General features: G+C 39.8%; 1 protein-coding gene across 3 annotated transcripts in view; it reads left to right on the top strand.

Moving 5' to 3' along the window:
- Nucleotides 1-21,412, top strand: part of kif18a (kinesin family member 18A) — a 37,379-nt gene extending 15,967 nt beyond the window's left edge. For 2 of the 3 annotated variants that reach the window (XM_031744888.2, XM_039609902.1), the window contains 12 exons: nt 3,150-3,326; nt 3,453-3,527; nt 3,635-3,735; nt 8,442-8,604; nt 9,065-9,229; nt 10,123-10,244; nt 10,342-10,631; nt 12,307-12,357; nt 17,520-17,886; nt 19,995-20,087; nt 20,263-20,354; nt 20,673-21,412. In XM_031744888.2, coding sequence (XP_031600748.2) covers nt 3,150-3,326; nt 3,453-3,527; nt 3,635-3,735; nt 8,442-8,604; nt 9,065-9,229; nt 10,123-10,244; nt 10,342-10,631; nt 12,307-12,357; nt 17,520-17,886; nt 19,995-20,087; nt 20,263-20,354; nt 20,673-20,806 — 1,830 coding nt within the window. In that variant the 3' untranslated portion in view covers nt 20,807-21,412. The remainder of the gene's footprint in view (nt 1-3,149; nt 3,327-3,452; nt 3,528-3,634; nt 3,736-8,441; nt 8,605-9,064; nt 9,230-10,122; nt 10,245-10,341; nt 10,632-12,306; nt 12,358-17,519; nt 17,887-19,994; nt 20,088-20,262; nt 20,355-20,672) is intronic. The other variant, XM_031744889.2, reaches the window with a different exon arrangement.
- Nucleotides 21,413-21,658: the final 246 nt, after the last annotated feature.

Raw genomic sequence — 21,658 nt, 5'->3', positions numbered from 1 at the left:
TCATATGGCCTTTAGATTAGCTCAAGAACAGATCATAGAGAACTTCATGAAATGGGTTTCCAGGTCTGAGCAGCTGCATCCAAGCCTTAAATCACCAAATGCAACGCAAACCGTCAATGCGGTGATGTAAAGCATGCTGCCACTGGACTCTAGAGTGGTACAAATGTGATCTCTATAGTGATAAATAAGGCTTCTGCGTCTGGCAATCCGATAGACGACACTAGGTATGGTGGTTGGCAGGAGAACGGTACTTGTCTGATTGCACTATGCCAAATTTAAAGTTTTGTGGACAAGGGATTATGCTATGGGGCAGGAACTGGGCTAAGTCATTTAGTTCTAATGAAAGGAACTCGTAATGCTTCGGCACATCAAGACATTTTGGATAATTTCTTGCTCCCAACTTTGTCGGAAAATTTTGTGGATGGTGTCTTCCTGTTTCAACATGACTGTGCACCAGTGTACAAAGCAAGGTCAGTAAAGACATGGATGAGTGAGTTTGGTGTGGAAGAACTTGACTGGCCTGCACAGAGTCCTGACCTCAGCCTAATAGAACACCTTTGGGATTAATAAGAGCGGAGGCATGCAACATCTGACCTCACAAACATACTTCTTGAAGAACAGTCAAAAATTCCCATAAAAACATTTCTAAACCTTGTGGAAAACCTTCCCAGAAGAGTTCAAGGTGTAGCTGCAAAGACTGCGCCAACATATCATATTAAACCTTATGTTTTCTATACAACTTTATCGGTCTCGCGTTATTTTGGAGGAATTTCGGTCCACTTGGCTTTTACGATATCATTTCAGTTCATTGAGGTTTGCAGACATTCATTTGTGCACAACTCTCATAAGGTCATGTCACAGCATTTCAGTCAGGTTAAGGTCTGGACTTTGACTGGGCCACTGCAATAACTTTTGATTCTTTTATTTTTTCCGTCATTCTCTTGTAGATTTGCTTTTGTACTTAGTTGTATGACCCAGTTTGGGCCAACCTGTGGACAGGTGGCTTCACATTTGATTCAAGAATACTTTAGTATACAGAAGTGTTCATATTCGACTCAATGACTGCAGGGTGCCCAGGTCCTGTGGCAGCAAAACGATGCTGGACAGTTGGTATGAAATATTTGTGCTGATATGCCTTGACTCTGTGTATTATGGCCAAACATCTCCACTTTAGTATCGTCTATTCAGTTTTGTGGTGTGATCAGATGGGACTTTGCAAACTTAATTGTGCTACCAAGAGAGAAGATTCTTTCTCTTGGTAACTCTTCCAAATAAGCAGTATTTTATTGTATTTTTCAGATTGTACCTGACATGCATGTTAAATTTTAACATTTAACATGCATGTCAGGTCTCTGACCTGAGTTAGCATGTTAAATGTCTGATTGGGAAATATCTTGAGTGTTTTCAGTGGATTGTTCGGAAATGTTCTTATAACACTTCCCAGTTTTATTGGCAGCAACAGTTGCTTCTTTAATGTCATTACTGAAGTTTTTCCTCCTTGGCATTGTGTTAAGAAACACCTCATCTGCTAAGAAGACTTAAAACTTTTGCTATTAGAGAGGTGCTCACATTTGCTGATGGTCATTCAATCAAATGCATTTGACTGGCAGCACCTAGCTGCTACTTTCCGTTTTAATTCATATGGAAGCTGTAAGGGTGGACTGTTTTTCGCACACTGCTGCGGTATTTGAGTTTAGCTTTAGCTTTAAGTAAATAATGGTAAAGTAAATAATATGTCATGTGTTCTTGTTTATATGAGGTTGTTATTAGCCAGTTTTAAGACCTAACAAGAACCAGATGATTTTTCTTTAGTTATGTGGCTGTACTTTTGTTGAACAATAACTATAATACCATTTTACCTTTGTGGCACACCCAGGTGTAGTGGATGGGTAGCTCTCTATCAGTTGAGTCCGAAAGTAACAGCTGCCCCCAGCTTTCTGGTGGAAACATGCAATAGGTTGTTCTTCTTGTGTCACTATTGTGCACACATTCCACTTTGCATTCCACTTTACTTTGATGCAACTTCATTTAACCGACCTCCACATATGGGATATGGATCATCTCCACATATCCCATGTTGGCAAACTTTTTCTTCAACTGTGTTTGTATCTGTTAAAGAAAAAAGATGGATCAATAGAGCAACTGGACCATGACTTTTTCTGAAGGATATTGTATTTTTAACAAGAAGAGCCTCGGTTAACTTTCCTGTTGTTTTGATATGTAAAAGGTGTTGGCTTGTTTGAAGAAAAACGTCCAGTCCTGTGGATTTGGTGTTGTTTCCTAGCTAACTGCAATGTTTAGATGAGTTCAGATTCTTATATTCACCTATAAGTTGTGGTGATCATTTGCACAGACGTTGTGACAGATTCTCCGTGACACACCACAGTAATGAAATCAAAACAAATGGTTAGAGTTTGCTGACGTATTGCCTTCTCGATACTGGCTTTGGAACAACTTTGAACTCCTGATCTTATTAAAACCGTGATTGCCCCCCAAAAGGCACAAAAGGTTATCCTTAAACTCCCAAGACCTAACATGAAAAATGGTTGAATCCAGATGTTGTCTTTCTTTTCTTCCCAAAGAGAAGTGGAGGCACAGCTGTGGTCCCTAAAAGGGATCATTTTACAATCCTTTTGCTAACTCGTCTTTAATGTGACTTTCTGCAGTCCCAATGCTCACGAGACTCTGACTCACCTAAGCAGCTGTAGTTTATCTGCTGCCATTATTAAGACTTGAGCTATGTTCACAGACCAGCTGAGAAAGATTTCAAATCTAAAATGAACACCCTGTGCTGAATTTTGTTCCCTTTTAGGTTTATTGGTCCCCACCAGACAGTGAAATGTCAATAGGATTTTCTTGTGGCGGGTGTTTAGATGGAGATGCATCCTAGGGCACTTCCCGTGGTTATTACTCTGCATAAAGTATCAATAAGGTTCAGTCAGGTTTATTTTTTGTGCTGATTTGTGTGTTGTTTTGTCGAACTAGTGAAAATCTCAATTCTGAGTTTGTTCTTCTGTTTTTTTTTAATTATTTTTTAAAGTAAGCACAAGCCTGGAGAGTTTTCTGTGTTTTCTGGATACTTGACTATCTACATTATAAAGACACCTAACCCTTTTTGTGCTAACCCTGATTTTTCTCATGTGTTTCAGAGTAAAAAGGCTCATATACCGTACAGAGACAGCAAGCTGACGCGGATACTTAAAGATTCCTTGGGAGGCAACTGCAGGACAGTTATGATTGCCAATGTTAGCCCCTCTTCCAAATCATATGATGACACCCATAATACCCTGAAGTATGCCAACAGGGCTAAGGAGATCAAGTCCTCGGTTAGTGTTCAATTCATATTGTTTTATAGTTTTATAGTTGTAGTCCCAGCTGTGATTCTTGGACCATAAATATACAAAATTATATTATATCAGCCATCAGTTTTTCTCTCTACCTTTACCCGACAGCTGAAGAGTAATGTTGTCAGCTTGGACAGTCACATTGGCCAGTATGCTGTGGTCTGTGAGAAGCAGCGGCAGGAGGTAAGACAAAATAACAAACAGGACAACTAATTACTTCTGTATTTGAACAATCTGACATGGACATCATAAGTCCTGACTGATATCCATGTTCTATTTAATCCCTAAAGATCATGCAGTTGAAGCAGAAACTAAAAGAATATGAGGCGAAGAGCACGGGGGCTGGGGCTTTTAGCACAATCTCTTCCCAGAAGCAAGAAGAGTTCAAAAGGTAAGCAAGTCCATGAGCGTGACTCAGAGTGTAACTTGTTACTTTATGTGTCATAACCACTTTTATTGTAAAGCGTGTAACTGGAATGAAGACAATGATTCAGGCCTCTGCCTGCTTGTGGCCTGCATTTGCTAATGTATCGGACAATAATGACGCATTATGTGGTTTTGTAAATGGTTCTGGTGGCTGTAGATCCATTAGATTCTATAAAGAAGTGGAACAGGGAACGTAAGGTGTAATTGGGCGTAGTGGGTCAGGTTGTATAATCAAGAATGATATCCCAATTTACAGCATTTTTAATGTGGCCCTTTGTCTTTGTTCATTGGCATTTGTGGTAGATTAAATATTATGAAATTAGCTTTTAGCAATGAGCCTTTTATTAAATCTGCTCAGCACCTTGAGAATATATTGAGCTGCTTGATTCAAGATTTATACTAAAACCATCACTTGATGGAATAAAATGAGGTCAGTGGCATAAATATGCTGTCTTGAATTGGTATGCATCGTACAAAGCCTTTATATGAGTTGCTAGATCTGCGTTATTTAATGTTTACATTCACTCAACTTTTAATCAGCGTTGGCTCCAAACTTATTGACAGCCTGTTAAAGAAGTCTCTAAGGAGGCATTCTGAAAACTTTGCAGACAGCACCCCACAATTCAAGAACCAACGTGGCGTGTTATTTAAAAACAGCACGAGGATGTTCCAGTTTTTGTGTTTAACGAGTCTGGCTTTGAGTGTGGGCATATTTCAGTATCTTTGATCTAATGGCCAAATATAATAGCAGGCATGTTCAGCCATAACCCTGATGCCTTTGGCCTCTTTGAGTAGCTATGAAGTCTCCTCTGTGTTCAAAATGAAACCATGGTATCATTATTATAGACTAGTGAAATTTATTGCTCAGGACATGAGACTCATCACTGTTATTCTCCCATAGGGTGCAGTTCTATTTTAAGAAGTCTTCTAGAAATGATGGTGCATGCTGGTCGTTATTTTATTATTTAATAAATAATAATAAAATATTTTGTTTATTAGGCTATTAGGGCAGGCAGGTGTAGTGTACTCAGGTGGGTTTAGCTAATCTAGAGCTTTAAAAACAAACCACAAAAAAACATCTTTAAATAGCACGCAGCATTGTTGATGAGGTATGAGTTAAGGTGACTACATCCCTACTAAATAGGCTTTTAAATGACATGTAACGAGGATGGTCATTTCCACCTCCATGTGGGTTTCTTTTTTTCTTGGACTCTACTAGAGTAGTTTTGCATCACCTACAGGCCTCCCTTTAAGCTCACTGTCTTCTGATTGGCTACTCCTGTCAAACAGAAGATTTTAACAATAGATAGGGATTCAGGTGCTCATAGTCAGGTAGGTGGGATGACCATATGAAGGAAGCTCTTTTTGACGTCAGAAATATCCAGGAGTAGAAAAAATGTGAAACAAGTATTAGTCTGAAGCCTGAGCTTTTTAACGCAGGGATTGCTTGCACATGCACTGACTTTGGCCATCCACCATTAGCTCCACTTTAAAGACAACCACTTTACAAAAGGTACATTTGAACACCAAATCTCGTAATCACAGTTCTGCATGAACAGTCGAGCAGTTTTTATGTAGCTGTTGTCTTGCGGCCTGTTTTGCTCTGTGCATTTTCTGATATTTAATCTGGAGTTTTGTAGCTGATTAAGAAAAGTGGTGTTTAGTTGCGAGACATCCCTATCACTGTCACCTTTCTCCAGTACTTCTGGAGGGTTTCTCAAGGCATTCCCAGTCCAAACAAGATTATCTAGAATTCCTAAAGCTTTGTTTGGGTTTGCCTTTGGATTTAATCAGAGACCCGAACAACCTCCACAGGCCCCCTTTTTTAAGGAAAAGTGGCTGGTATTTAACTGCAGATGCATTCTGAATGTCTCCATCCCTCATCCCGTTCTTAAAGGAAGAACCATGTGACGAAAACTCCTTCTGGCACTTTGCATCTGTAATATCATTCATAGTGTCAGCACGTGGAGCTCCTAACAGTCAATTGCAAGACTCATGTTACTTTATCTAACATACCAATCTACCTGCCAGTCTCCCAAGCAAAATTCACCTCAGTGATAAACAAGAGCTAAAGATATTTGATTTCCTTCTTTTGGAGAAGTAGTTCTTAAATAAATCTGTGCTGTCTATCTTTTCCCAGCAGAGTGTAGAGGAACACACCCGAACTACTGTGAATGAATGAAGCTAGTAAAATCCACATTTTAATTGTCTTTCAACGGTCACCTGTGACAATTTGTGAAATGATACAGGATGGATTTGTGACAGCAGAAAGTCTATGAAGAGCTTGTCCTCAAGTTTTTCCTAAACATTATCCCAAAGCTCAAATGCACTCTTAAACCAGGAGCGGCACTTTTCATGTATCACACATGAAAACTGTTGCTAAAATAGGAGCAAAGTGACTTTGTTTGGCCCAAGGCAGTCCTACACGCTTTGTATGCCGACATAATGTTGGTGTGCAGTGGCAAACACCAGCTGCTGTTTATTTATTTGTATGTGCCTCCATGCGTATATAATCACACTTAGGCCTTTAACAGAGTTTTTGAAAGCTGACCTGTCCACAATGTACTGAAAACAAAGTGTGTGAGCCAATGATAGCAATCCTGCTACATTCCTAATGAAATGAGTCCAGCCCACCTCGTTTCCCTGATCATTTTTACTTTTAAGCAGCTTGTTTTTGTTACTCCCATGAAATGCTGTCCCTTGAAATCTGCGCTTAGGCCTCCTGGAAAACTGTTACTTCCTGGAAAACAACGCGTCTTCAGTGATGACCTCATGCTGCACTAGTGGGTATAACAAGTCCCATTAAAAAAACATTCCACCCAAATAGCCTTTTTTCCCTCCTCTTTACTGATATACCACTGGTTTAATTGTTGGGATTAAATGTATAATGTGTAATGTATAGTGTAGGAAATGCATCAGAAAAAGACACAAATACACTTTCTCACAGCATTTAGAGAGTTCTTTATTTATTTTTTATGGGCTTTTTCCCCCTTTGGATTAAATCTGAAAGATTAATTAAATATTGTACTAGCAGATACAAGCAAATTTAACACCTGCAACATTTTTAATAATAATAATAATAATAATAATGATAATAATAATAATAATAATAATAATAGTGATTGACAGTGTGACAGCAATTAACTGAACTTTCAAAAGAGAGCAGAATAAGTAAAGGGCTCACTTAGCTCTACATTTAAAGTAACTAACTAAATATTTGTTATTATGTGAATTATGATCATTTCTATGCAGACATTTTATCTGTCGGGATTTGAAACTTTTGGCACTGGACAGTTTTGTATTCTGAAACACGGATAAAATTACACAAATATGCAGTTAGTTGGTGTCTCCTGGGACCAAGTTATGCTAGCGCTGATTAAAATTGCTATAATCCACATTAGATTTCTTCTTTAATCTTGAATCTCGAAGGACAGTCGTGCCTCCAAAGCCTTTTTAAAAAAAAAATGAAATTATATATGCACATTTATTTATTTTAATTTGGAAAAAAAAAATTCACATCATCACCATCATTGCATCTAGTCATCTTTCAGGCATTAAGCGGCATCTGTTGGGGTATTTGAGTTAGGGGTAGGGAGGGGGGCAAGGAAAAGCTGAATGAGTCTCACTCCCACACATTTCATTCACTGGCATCAGAATTCACAACTCGCACAGTGAGAGGCTCTGAATAGAGGCTGCACGCTTCTCACACTATTAAAAATTCAGCAGTCTAGCAAGGCCACGACGTCTCCTACGTCACTGGAGTTGCATTGAAGAGTGCAGTCACATTTCAGCGACAGCTCTCCAGCCTTATTTACCTGCATACCTCTGCTCTCTCTCCTCCTGAACTAGACAGCCCTTTGAATCCAACCTGGACATCACCTCAGCTCTAGTCCAGGAAGAAGCTAAGAATATCTTACGGTCGCAGTGCGAACAGAAGTGGCATGTTGTGAAAGTTAATGATTCGGGTTAACATTATAAGAGATGGCTGTCATCAGATCATATACTTTCACACTTTATTAGCTGTATTACTGCATTTGCTAATGTATCGGACAATAATGACGCAGATTAGATGTGGTGTGAAAATATTACATATCTCATGGCCTTTTAAGGAGCTATTAAAAACTTTGCAAAGAGCTTTTGGCACTGCAGTGTATCAGATTTGCCCCTTTACATGTTGCACACACAGCAGCTATTAATCACATTTGGCTCCAAACCCTGTGGTGGTGTTGTTTTATTGCACTGGATTATACTAAGAAGTGTTTCTAGTATTTTGCCCCCATTCATGTATGTGAATCGGAGGGAACCAAAGCAACTTGCAGTGTAATATTTTCCCAAAGCTGCAGCGCCACGGCCTCAAAAATCATGAGCGTCTCTTTGACATTACCGGCAAAACTAAAAGCTTTTAGCTTCACACTTGCATTGCAAACTGTTATCACTCCTGTTATTGATTTTTTCTTTTCTTTTTCTTTTAAAGGGCAAATCCACATTTTGCCCATTAAAAGTATACATTTGTTTATATAGGTTTGTCAGATGATTGAATGAGGGAGACTGACCTGCTCTGACTTTATGTAATTACACACCGAGTGGGTCAATTCATATTGCTTTTTAAAAAAAAAAAAAAAGTTTGGCATTTTAAGGCAAAGCTTCTAATGAAAAAGTCTCTGTCTCCAGGGTGTCAGAAGCGCTGCGGCGAATCTTCTCGAGCCGAGCCCAAATCAGGCAAGAACAGCTGGATTTGGAGAGACAGCTGAAGGAGAATGAGCTGCGCCAGCGCTACAGTGAGGAGGACAACCTGCAGGTCCAATACCTCTGTGCCAAGGAAAAGACTGAGAAGGTAGCTGATGCTTACTCTGCTATCCACAGTTTTCATCATCCCTGCAGAAAAACAGCTGCTGACTCATCGTTTCACTTCTCCGCTCCCTATAGTTGTCTCAGTCTCTCATTTACGCCACTACGGGAAAGGGTCACTGCTCATCAGTCCCTGGCTCTTTTCTGTCGTGTGTGTGTCCCAGTGTTAGTCTCAGCTGTGATAGCATTTAAAATAGAAAAGAAAATTCCTGAGAAATGTTTAGTACCACACCTGTGTACTTGACTATGTGCGTATGTTTTCAGTCTTTTGTTTTATTCAAATTGTTGACCCAACTCGTTTCAGACATTGGCACAAAACCAGAAACCCCCCAAAAAACAGCTTGTTTGCAGCTTTAATTATTCAGACCACGTTCACAGTTAATGGTGTGTAATTCTAATACGAGCACAACACAATCCATGTTACCGTTTGATGTGTTTTTCAACAGGCCACTTGTAAGCACGAGCGGAAGATTGCCAGCTTACGGACTCAGCAGCAGCACATTTGCAAGCGTTTGAAGGAGGCAGAAGCGCGTTTCCTGGAAAACGACGGCTTGCTTCACCGCGTCGAGAATGAAATTAGGTTGTTGAAGTCGAACGATCAAACCTCAGAGGTGAGTTGAACTCGTTGGCCCGTTCAATTTTTTTTTTTTTTTTTTTTTTTTTTTTATTGCCGGTACAAGCAGAGCGATTCACTGGCAAACATGAATCAACTTCTATCCTTCTTCAATTTTTTTATTTTTTAAGTATTTCTGATCATTTTACTCAATCAAGATTGTTAATACTTGTCAGTCGTTGATCAGTAGGTCAGTAGAGCCAAATAGTAAGTAACACTACCTAATTACATAACTTGGAAGACAAGTGAGCACGATTATATGAAGAGAAAAACTTTACAATGTGGGTTACATCCGTCAAAACTCACTGCTTGGTGTTTTTTGTTTGTTTATTTTGGAAGGTGGGCTGTGTCTCTACTGGTGTCGTGACTGTCTTTGTTTTCTTCCCATCTGTTCTCCCAGTAATTAGAACCGTGCTCATTTTATTTCTCTAGCTCACTCGTGGATCACTGAAGAGAATAAATCAATACCCTTTACTCATCCCTCACACAGCAGCCAGTTACCTAAAACCATGTCCATGTTATTTTTTTTCTGCTTTATCCTTTCTTCCAGGAACTGACCCAGAACTATGACGCACCCACCCGGTCAAATGTTCTCTCTGCTGTTGTTTCGTAGTTTCTTTACGTCAGAGTTCCTTTTTTTTTTTTTTTTTTTTTTAATCCCCCATCTTTTTTCCCCTCCCCTTCCTTACCCCGAGTTGACAGCTTTTCTGGTGAAACATGGATGAACTTTGTGTCTTTTCCCTAGTATCCTAACCCCCCTGCCACCTTTCTTTTTTTTCTTGGTTCTTCTTCTTTTTTCTTCTTCTAATTCTGCCCTCCAGAGTACTTATGTTAGAATGGCTTTTGACTTGTCACTTCTGCTGTCTGACCTCAATTCTCCCCTTGGTTCAGGTGTTAGAGAAGGAGCTACACTGCCACAGATTGGAGCTGCAGGTAAATGATCTCAAACAACACATCAAGCAGATGGTCAAGCTCACCAATCTGCAGGATCAGGAGAACAAGCGCATGCAAAAGTAGGTTGGGCCAGAGTGAATTCACTCTGAATTAAGTGAACTCTTACTGCGGCGCACCCGGAGAAGTTTGAACGATCGTTTTCCTGCTTCTTTTCAGAATGGTGAACATCTTGCTGCCAGCTTATAGTCGCCACTATTCTGCGCTGCGTGGAGCCGGGCTGACCACAGAATCCGACGAGACGGACAACCAAGAACTCGAACACCTTGTGCTGAGGGAGAGGGGCGTGGTCTGGGCTGACCAGGAAGGGGCGGGGCCACAGCAGAAAGGTGGAGGGATTGGTGTGGAGTCACAGGAGACAAATGAGGCAGGAAAAATTGGACTCTGCAGCGATCTGGCACCTGTCCTCTCTTTCACACATCTGCAATACCACCAGAATAGCCCCTGCAGTAAGTCATCACACTTTTACAACCCTATTCACTCTTTGGCTACTAGGTTGCATACATGAAGAGGAGGGCAAGTAATGCTAATGAACGTTAAATATGTTTGTTTTTAGTTCATCAGGGAATACAGAAATTATGAACAGCACAAAATCCAGTTGGAGAAATAAGGGGAGATACATTTACCCAGTTCTTTAGGTGTATTTAACACTCTCACTTCTACCAGAAGCAATCAAAGAGCAAGAGAGAAATAAAGAAAAGGGTTTTGATGCTAAATGAGCCTGTGTCAGTCATTTATGGGAGGAAAAGTTTTGTGTTATGAAAAGGAAGCTTCTGTTTTTTTTTCATCCCCATCTTCTTGTTTGTAATTGTCACAGCCCCCTTCAGTAAATCCATACAGGAGTTTTTTCTTTCTTTTTTTATGACAGAAGAGTGTTGGGGTATCTCAAGCTGGATTTACTCTAATCAATCAAATAGCCAGTATTAGTTTATTGACTTAAGATACTAAGATAAGTGCGCACATGTAACATCTGTGTGAAAGGTTTCCAGTTCAGTGCATATCATTATATTACTACTAACCTTTAAAGAATTCAGTATATTGTGATTTTTAACGTAACATTGTCATTATTTAGTGTAACACATTTTGAAAATGGGATGTAAGGTTCACATATGTTAATGCTTATCCCGTACCTCACCAGTTTTTCTTACAATTGAGCGTATCCAGTGTTTGGATCACAAGTTCTTCTGACACCAAGTCTACATGTGTGACACCTAGAAGCAAGTTTTTATTTCAGCATTAAATATAAAAATTCAGTTGTGCTATAAGGTAGTTTAGTAAGGCGGAGTGTATATGGCATTAGTCCAGGTCTATTGTGTATGGCGGGACCCATGAGACGGCACAGTTCATTTTTAACTGTCATCTCTGCATGACCTAGCAGCACCGGGCCCTCGTGACATATAAGCCATGACAGACAGTGGAGCATGAACTGAAGCCGGCCAACAATATTCACTTACTTTGATGGTTGTCTGTTGTTTGTCAGGCAGTAAATTTTCACTTGGCTGTCTGCGCCGCTGCTTGCATGTTCAGTATCGTATTACTTTTCGTTTTTGGTGACTTTTAATGAAATACGCCGACAGTAAAAGGAGGAATCCGATCACTCGTGAATAGCGGCGTTGCAGCCTCTCTTGGGTTATAGTTTCGGTTGTAAATGATTATTAGACGTTTTTCTACACACGCCAAAACACTTGAAGTTGTTCTTTGGGGAATTCATTATGAATAAAAGTTGGAGGTTTCTGTCGCTAATGTTTTCCTGACTTCACATCTCTGCCACATTCGTGCATCATGCATTGGCTTTGACGAAGCTGTTTTTTAAAATTTTGTTTTTCCTGCACATTTTACGTTAGCCAGATTGCCTTTTTTTTCCATGATAGAATCACGATTTGTTACTGACTGAACATCTGCGCTGCCTTCACAGAGAAAATTGGATAAGAAGCGCTCACAAATGTTTCACCTTCGTATTCTTCTTTGTCACGAATGCATTCAGTGAATCATCTCAGTCAATTTTAAAATATATATCCAGGTGATGTTACCAAAAAACTTTTGAAAATGTTACATTGTATGAAAGAAAATCTAAGAAAATTGATCCTTTAGTGTTTTAATGACACTTGAAAGTTTTATTCACAGGTTCAGAGAGGCACGCGAAAAGATTGTGCAATCCTTCTCCATCACCAAAAGGTAAGTCAGCTCTGCTCTTTGTTTAGTCATTACTCTAAAGCCCCTGCGTACTTGTTAATCCTACTCACCTTTAGTCATTCACCTATTTGTGCTCCCCCTCATCACCTTTTTACCATCAATTACTCAAACACAAATTAACAGACAGTTTTATTTATAACGGAAGCAGAAACCAGTTCGTAAAGTGTTTGTTTTTTTAGTTTTAAAATTTTTTTTAATTACCATGTAAACTGGAAATTGATGTGTGTTCGCCTTCATTTTTACCCTGCCGTGTTTTATTTACCAGACATGTTTTTAGCCGTTTAGCTGTGAAGAACTTGTTCAGAGCCGTAAAATACACAATAAAAATCAGATGCGTAATATAATCTGATTTATAGTTGCACCGCTGACCCTCTGTCCCGGCCAAAAGTTGAATAATGAAATGAGGTGAATGCTCACAAGCAGTTTTCTAGAGGGAACTCTGTACATGCAGAGCCTTTAGGGAAAAGTCACACAAAAATCTTTGTGAAATATGGCTGTTCAAATTGCCTGTAATGATATTTACTGCAGGTGGTCTACATTTCATCGAAACTTATTGTGGGAAATGTTACGTCTGAAGAAAATACTTCTGCCAGATGACCAGAGTTTCTTGAATGGAAATGAAATATGAAGGCATCAGGGAGTTTGTCACCACCTCTATTAAATTTCCCTGCAATATATTGTAATAAGCGAGCTCTGATAGAGCACAGAGTTGTTTTTCTGATATGAAAAGCTCCACTCTCTGCATGGTCTGTCTGACCATGACCAGTCTTTATACTTTGCTGGTCAAACAAGGTTTTATTGTTCTTTTTTCCATTTGTTCTTATTAGTTCCACATAGCAGCACCTTTTCCTGGACTAATGTCTGCACACATGCTGTATTTGTTTGACTTAAATGGACAACGTTTGCCTTTTAATTCTGTGTTAGACACACCCAGAAAACTGTGGGTACATCTAATGGAAAAACTCCAATGGATACAGTTATTTTTCTTAATTGAGCATATAACGATGCACATAGCAATGAACAAAAAACAGGAATTTTAGGTACATTAAAGTATCTCGAACCACTAAAGTCACTAACCCGTCAGTGCATAGTCGCCTGGTCGTTTGGGGCGTGGCTTGTTCTGGTGCATTACACAAACGGCCGATGGGATCATGGTTTCGGGAGTCCCAGAGAATACTTGGACACTGTGTTGCATGTCTTCGGCTTCTCCTGATGTGGCAGGCTGTATTATTTTCCAGTACGCAGCGATCATCTGGGAGCATCGCTGCAAAGGGAGGCGATTGAGCTGGGCCTGCAGCAGTGTTTGGTTTGGTCCACCAAGTAGTAACCTCTGAGGCAGAAAATGTGAACACCAACACAATCATAGTAACAGATACAGGAAGTTTTTAGACTTAACCTCGACTACTGCGAGTTAGTAAAGTGGACGTCACTGCTGTGTTTGTGTCTTTCTGAAGAATTTTAGTAGTATCCAAGTAATGTTATGGCTTACATCCATCCACTAAAACCAGCATCAACCCCAAAACCCAGGTTTCTCGGCAGCACATTGCTTTGCAAAGAGATGATCAGTGGGATCTACGTCACCTGCCAGTGGATTTAATGTTCTGACCGACAAGTAGAGGTGTGCATGCAAGCCTTTTTGAGACTAACCAACAGCTTGATTAGCACCACTCATATGACACATCATATGAGTGGTGTAATTTGGGTGCTTAGTAACTGCATCACTATTTTTCTTTCATTTGTATCATGTACAGTTTGCAATTTCATCTCAGTTAACTTGCACTCACTGACTCACACTTGCATCCTTCAAAAACAACTCTGCCCATCTTGGATTCAGTCCAGAGGCAACAGTCTTACATGCATGTCATATATGCACGCAGACACACACGTGTTACATACACACAAGTGCTGCGGTGTTAATCAGCTGTGCAAAAATCATTTTTCCTGTTTACAAACATAATGAAACAGATGAAATGGCACAGGTTTTTAAGTTAAGGTGGCTTATTTTTAGCATTCAGACAAAGTGCTCTGATCTTCTCATGGTGCTGTTTGTCAGTCCCTCACTGCTTCCTCGGCTCTTAATGGAAGTCACTGCAGCATGTTATGAAAAATAGCTCCACCCTGCAGCTCGCAAAGCCAATCAAATTTCATTGGTTTTAGAGAGGGTTGTGGTTTCAAAGGAGCGTTAACTCTTTGTGGAGTGCTTTATAGCAGCAAATTACACAAACGTGATCACAGTAAAAGAGACTTTCAGCCTTTCAGTGTTAATAATTACAAGACCACAGATGCATTTATTAATAGTTCTGTGATTTTTCATTCAGCTATCTCCCACTGCCTCCCACAGGCTGTTCTTTTTATATCTTTCTGTTCGATCTTGTTTCTAAATTCTCCCATCTACTCTTTTTTTTTCTTTTTTTTTTACCCCACCCGTTAGATTCTTGATGTCCTTTTTTCTTCAAACATCTTTCAGTGTGCGCCCCCACCACCACCACCACCATTCTACCTTTCTTTCCCTCCTACCCTGAAATGTTTTTCTGTTTCTGTCTAGCATCTAACCCTCCCAATCCCTCTTGAGCTTCATTCATGAAAATGCAGATCCACAGCAGGGCAGGAAAAAACGTCAACAGACGTAAACTCCCCTGCTCCACCAACCAGAAAAGGCGCACTATAAAAAACAGGCAGCAGCAACCAGGCGACCCTAATTCAGTGCAGCCTCCACCAGAAATAGCAACTCATGCATGTATTAATCCCCTACAAGCCAAAAATATGTGATTGAAGGAACTCTGCTGCCATTTATTGCTGGGGACAACTCCTCTGCCACAGGAAAGGGCTATTTATCACCGTTTCCTCACTCTGTGTGGTGTCTGAAGTCTGACTCACATTTACTAAATATTGCATTTGATATTTAGGGGAATGTATAAATCAGTCATTCACCTTTGCATTTAGTGTTCTCGCTTCCTTTATGTGCTGGCTTCTTTCCCTTTTAGCCTCCTCCCTCACCCCCACCACACCTCTACAGGAAATGCCATGAGTGTAACTACTGCTAATGGGATGCAGACACCTTGATTTAACCTCATTCTGCGATGGAGCCTGTAAAAGTTGTTGTTCCTGCTGCTGTGCTTAAATGCACCACTGCAACATGGATATACATCAATGTGACAAAAAAGTGCTGCATAAAATATTGTCCATATAGGCATACCTGATATAAAATAATATACAACGGGGGGTGACCATATTTGGATAAAAAGGTGGACATGTGTTAATAATCAGTCGAATTCACATCAGCATTCATTTCAAGTTTGATTTTCACAGTGAGGGAAATACTACACAATAATAGTTAATATAACAGCAAGTAACCACCTGCAACCACTCACTAACTGGTCAGGGAATGCACGTTTTTCTCCCTAAACAGTCTCTAGGCCCGCATTGGCTAAGGTTTTAGCAGTCACCCTGCCAGCGAGCACCATCAGCCATCCTGGGAGGGCTAATTTCTGGTTGACAGCTGGTCTCTAAACCCAATTGACCAGAATCTGACATATTTAACCCTTTTTATTACCCAAGTATCATACAGGCCACTTCAACTGTTAGGAAGACCCTAATGGGCTTTCACCTGAAATTGTGTTCAAGGTGAGGTCATTTTCATACTTGTAAGACAAAAATCGGTACTCCTCTTAGAGCATTGGTCAGATTTTCTCACAAAATACTACATTTTTTCTCCGAATGTAACCTTAAATCAATTTGTTAAAAATGAAGCAGAACAACACCAGCAGTTGTAGCTACTGTTATGTGTTTGAGTTCCACGTTTTTAATAATAATGCACACCTCAGTTTTGACTTTGTAGAGTTAATGTTTACAGGGTGGGAACTGTGCATAATGGCGCCAACACCAGTGATCACATTTTTAGTGTAACTTAAGGGAACAGTCTAATTTCTCTGTTGTGACATTATTTAAATTGCACTCTTTAGCTCAGGGCTGACTCTTAAGCGCGTATAACTGATGGATTATTGGGGACTGCATCATTTGGGAAGAAATGTGTTTACCGTTAAAGTGGTTTAATTTGCTTTCACTTCCAAGGCCTGCAGTTGTGAGGAACACATTGATAAGAAAGGTCGAAATAATGTCAGCTTATTAGTTGTTGCCAATCATTTCTCAAGGACCAAATGTGGGACAGGCCACAGGCTTGAATTATTGTCTAAGAAGTGATACAAAGGTCTATTGACAAAACACTCAACAAACACAGTAATCGTCAAAGGTACACTCAGTTGCTAAGTGTCGATCAAGTCCATACGGGGGGATAACCTTTCCGTGCGCTTCCACGTGTGGAAAACGGACGAATGACACTGCAAAATGTTCTGTTCTAAAGATACAAATAACCTATTGTAGAGGTGGTTTTAATACTGTTAGCAAACATTGTAGTCATGGAGTAAAATGGGGACATTGCTGACATACATCCTCTTCCATCATGTGACCTGCTGACGACACATACGGCATCTAGAGCAATAAACTGGATACACAGTGTGTGCATAGGAAATGAATTCAGGAAACAGGAAGCAGTATACAGGGGCATTCCACTTTCATTTTTTCCACTTTCTCAGTCCAGGTTTGACCATCTGTGACTGTTCAAATATTAGTTTTTTTGATAAGAATCCATATATGAAATGTGTTGGTCTTAACAGTTCCCTGTTAAAGCCCCCAGAGACTAATTGAATTTTGAGAAATGTTTTGTAAAAAATTGGACCAAATAAGCAACAAAGTTAAAGTTTTTAAAAATTATTTTCATTAACAGTTCCAACAGTATAAAAAAAAAAAATCAATCTGATTTCAAAGGGCTGTGTGGGTGTGTTTTGATTAGCACTGACAGTGCCATGCATAAGCAACCAACCTGCAGTTTTCATCAGAATCTGATCAGATATTTGCTGAGTTAATAGATTGGTGCAACACGCCTTTTTGTTTTCTTTACTGAGTCTGGATATCAGTAAAACAGAAAAAACAAATATATAAATAATTAGATTTGTTTTAAGAAAATGTTAGACCCCTGATGAAAATAAGAAGAGCAGCCATTATCTTTCCCGTTGGTGGAAAAAAGGGTGATTATTATTGTGTCTTCTGATTTGGACTGATTTTGCTGCTGCTGTTTGGTTTTCCAGGCAAAGGAAATCAAACAGATGTGGCACAGGAATCGCTTCCCAGAATGCCCATCAGGAGAAATTTATCTGCGTTACTCCCACCGCAAAGCCCCCGAACAGTTGCTGCTACCCAAGCATTCGAAGAGGACATGTTTCCTCTCCAGTGCACGCCAGAACCAGGTCAAAAAAACACCCGGGCCCAGACGCCAAGCTCCTCCAGTGCCATGGATCCAAACATGACCTTTGAAGTTATAGACAATGAAGACCAAACTGCAAGTAACGCAACCATCATAATAAGCAGCAGTAGTCCGTGTCAAGCATCAACGTCCACAGACGTCTTGAGTCAACCTAACAAGGCCATGGAGGGGAACCAGATGACTACCAAACGGTAAAATTAAAAAAATTTAAAAAAACATTTCACTTGATTTTAATTGAAAATGTTTGTTTCAGCTGTTATCTATGCTTTCAGTGAGTATATCTTACAATAGAGCTTCATTTTTTATTTTGTAAGACAGCAAAACAACTTCTGCGTTCGTGCTATGGCAACTCCCTGGTGCAGCATTCAGGCACTTTTCCACATTGGGTTTTTGCACAGTTTGCACACGATTTCTCTTGCTAGTCTTGAGAGAGCTGTCGGAGAAAATACTTGATCTATAACCTCTTTATTCATCCGGCAAACAGGTTTTTGTCAACACGAGCTGGTAATGTTACAAAAACAGAAGCAAAAGCACACTGGGTTAAACTGTATGAGTTAGACTCTTAACAGAATTGGTTAAACAAATTACATTTTTAAAAGCTGGTTTAGAAGTACTAATGCAGCCTTTTAATTCTTTCCACAAGATCTTTAAAATCATCCACTAAATGTTTCAAAGCACACGGTAACTAAACAAGCCACAAGTGGTAAATCCTTCAAACTTTAATCAAAACAAGATGGAGAGTAGAGTTATTCTCACCAGCAAGTCTTCAGAGTGGAACATTGGGCAGAGAGGCTTAAGTCAACTGAGCTGAGCAGTGACCTTGTGTCTTCGGCTGGAAGTGCCAAACGAAATGAGAATCGTTCTTATTTGTTGGATAAATTTGTTCCTAACCAACCTCAAAAGCAAAACGCATCACCTCAAACAATGAAACGGCTCCACAAACAAACTGCATGGTTTCAAAACATCTTCACTACAGCACAAATACACTGCATCATGACAAGCTGTTTTTCCTCAAATAATAAATATCAGAGCTAATCCAGCCTTTAAGAGAGCACTTACCCTCCAGCTGCTGCTTGTCCAGAAACCTCAAAGGAAAATGACAGCAAGAAAAACAGGCAAACTAGATGGAGGAAAAAAGACCAGAGCTTTACGTATGGTTAATGCAACATCCACAATTGATTCACCATGTATGAGCACCTTAATAAAAGCAGTGCATTCCGGTATGCATTAACACAACATCACAAGTGGACCTCATCGCAAATTCACCCCGACGTCAGGCTGTGCAGTGTTTAGTAAAACTGCTATGTGTCAGACTCTACAGGCCTCAGTTAGCATGTTAGATGTTAAAGATCATGACAGTACAATTAGAAAAATACTGAACAAATATTACTTGTTTGGAAGGATTGCCAAGAGCACAACTTGGGTTTGTAACTTTTGACCGGAACAAACCACAAGACTTGTGGAACAATGTACTTAGGACAACTGAGACCAAAGTGGACAACTTTGACCATTATACAGGAAGCTACATTTGGTGAAAAACAAACACAGCATATTGGCACAAACACCTTGTACCAGCTGACGGAGGGGTAATGATTCGGGTTTGTTTTGAAGCCACATGACCTGTTTAACTTGCAGTCACCGAGTCGACCATGAACTTCAAAATATTCTTGAGTTAAATGTGAGGACATCAATCTGTCAGCTGAAGCTTGGCCTAAACTGGTTTAAGCAACAGGACAATGATCCCAAGCACAACAGCTAATCTACAGCAGAATGACTGAAAAAGAGAAAAATCACAGTGTCGCAATGGCCCAGTCAAAGTCAAGACCTCAACCTGAAATGATGCAGAAAGACCTTAAGAGAGCTGTGCATAAATGAAAATCTGCAAACCTCAATGAACTGATGTCGTAAAGAAGAGAGGGCCAAATTCCTCCAGAACAATGTGAGAGACTGAAGTTGTACAGAAAACAATGAATTCATGTTAATTCTGCTAAATCATGTGCTGTAATCAGTTTGCCACAGGATTACAGAGTCCTGTTTAAAAAATTAGCCACACCCAACCAAAAATCATTGATTTACTGTTGAAAATGAGGTAGGATGCTGCTTTAGCATAAGCCAACTTTTTGACAGCAAAGTTGGTATATCCACATTCTGATTGTATCTGATTGCATGCACATCAGATATCAAGCTGAGAAATACACTGCAAAAGTTAAGATAGGTGAGGTGGATTTGAAGGAAAATGTGCCAAACAGTAAAGTCCAAACAGCAGACATGTCATGTAACATGAACCTTTGCTCTACAGACAACAGATCGCACCGCTCCAAGAAGCGAGACGCACCAACCCGACCTACATGAGTATGACGTCTGCTGCACAAGGGAAGCGAAAGTTTAACTGGTAATGTACCTCTCCGTGTTTTTGGCCAAGAAAGCTCTTAAAGCTGTTTAAAATGGCCACAAAAGTGACAAGTTAACAGACATTTCTGACAGGATGGTGCTGTGCTTCTCGTTCTGATTACATTTTCTTTTTTTCTTTCTTTTTTTCTCTCTTTTCTTGTTTTTTTGTGCTGTAGCAGCTTCAGACAAGAGTTAACACATGAAGCAAAGCGCGTAAAGAAAGACCCCTCGGTGACCCAGAGGCCACTCAGAGTGCATCGTTTTGTTGGTAAGTGTCAAAACGGGACATCCACAAACACACACTGTAAAACCAGAACACTGAATACCTGACCCAGCAAACGGTCACAGTGTATATTGACACCAGATATCGTTTTGAAAGACCAAACACATTTATTGACTTGTGCATCTCTCTCATAACTCCAGAATTAATTCTGCTCTACATGTGAACCAGAAGGATGCTTTGATTTCATCACATTACATATGAATTTAGTGATCAGTAACCAAATGCTACTGAGACCCATCGGGAATAGAGGAGTAGAGTTCATTTATTCTTGACCCTATCCTCTGTTTGTTGTCTCGTCTTCAGATTCAGAGAACAAGCCTCGGAGAGTTGTGAGGAGTGTTTCTGAAGGATATCTTAACCTCATCGAACCGCAGAAACCCAAGTCCATTTTCTATAAAACATCTCAGCAGCTGAAACGAGTGGCTAAACGCATGTGAGGCAGCACTGAGCTCAAGTCATATCGCCTATAAAAACACTTTCAACCCTGCACCTTTTCCGTCCTCATTGGCGTTTTTAGAAGATCTTTTTTTTCTCCAAACCTTAGAAAAAAAGTGCTCGACCGTGCAGAAATGTTCAATGTAATTGGATAAAAGTTCTTCTGAGTCGCGTTTTATTTCCTTTCAGCCTTGCATTGAAGTTAACTTTTACTTGTACATAAGCATTGTATAGGTGGTTGTAGAATATTCAGATTATTCTTGATTTGTATTAGTTTGGAGCCTTCCTTTGGATTTTAACCTGTAGTATTAAAGTTATGTACACACTAACAGCAAAAAGAAAAAAAATGGATAAATCACTGTGTCCTGTGGATGTTTTGCGTTTTGTACATTATATACTTTGATCTGTTTTGAAATGGTGATCACCTTTTAGGTGACCACATTACCCAGGGCAGCTAATAACATCGAAACTGCTCGACTCTGAGCTGTTTGTGTTTCTTATTTTTATCCTGTACAGGTAATAACATGGGTTTATAGATATTTCATAATAAAAGTGCTTGTAAGAGAATCTGCGGTTTTTCAATAAAAAGATCCTTTTCACCAAAAAAAGTAAAAAAGAAAGTAATATCTGCTTTTTGTGCCATTGGTGCTGCGCTTGAATGTGGTTCTCAATGACGTTTCAGTTACGAGATGTTCCAACGCTAAGTAAGTGACATCAGACGGCCTCAGAGAAGGTGAAAAATACAATGGCAGGCAAAATTGAACTGAGCTAGGAGTGAGTCACACATAACTCTTATTGTCTTCCTATAAGTAACTTTCATATGCTTTTAAGAAAGAGATCGTGATTCCAGCGAT

This window comes from Oreochromis aureus, linkage group 1 (genome assembly GCF_013358895.1).
Source record: "Oreochromis aureus strain Israel breed Guangdong linkage group 1, ZZ_aureus, whole genome shotgun sequence".
Classification (NCBI taxonomy): domain Eukaryota; kingdom Metazoa; phylum Chordata; class Actinopteri; order Cichliformes; family Cichlidae; genus Oreochromis; species Oreochromis aureus.
Note: the sequence above shows the minus strand (reverse complement) of the source record. Positions and strands in the feature narration are given on the sequence as shown.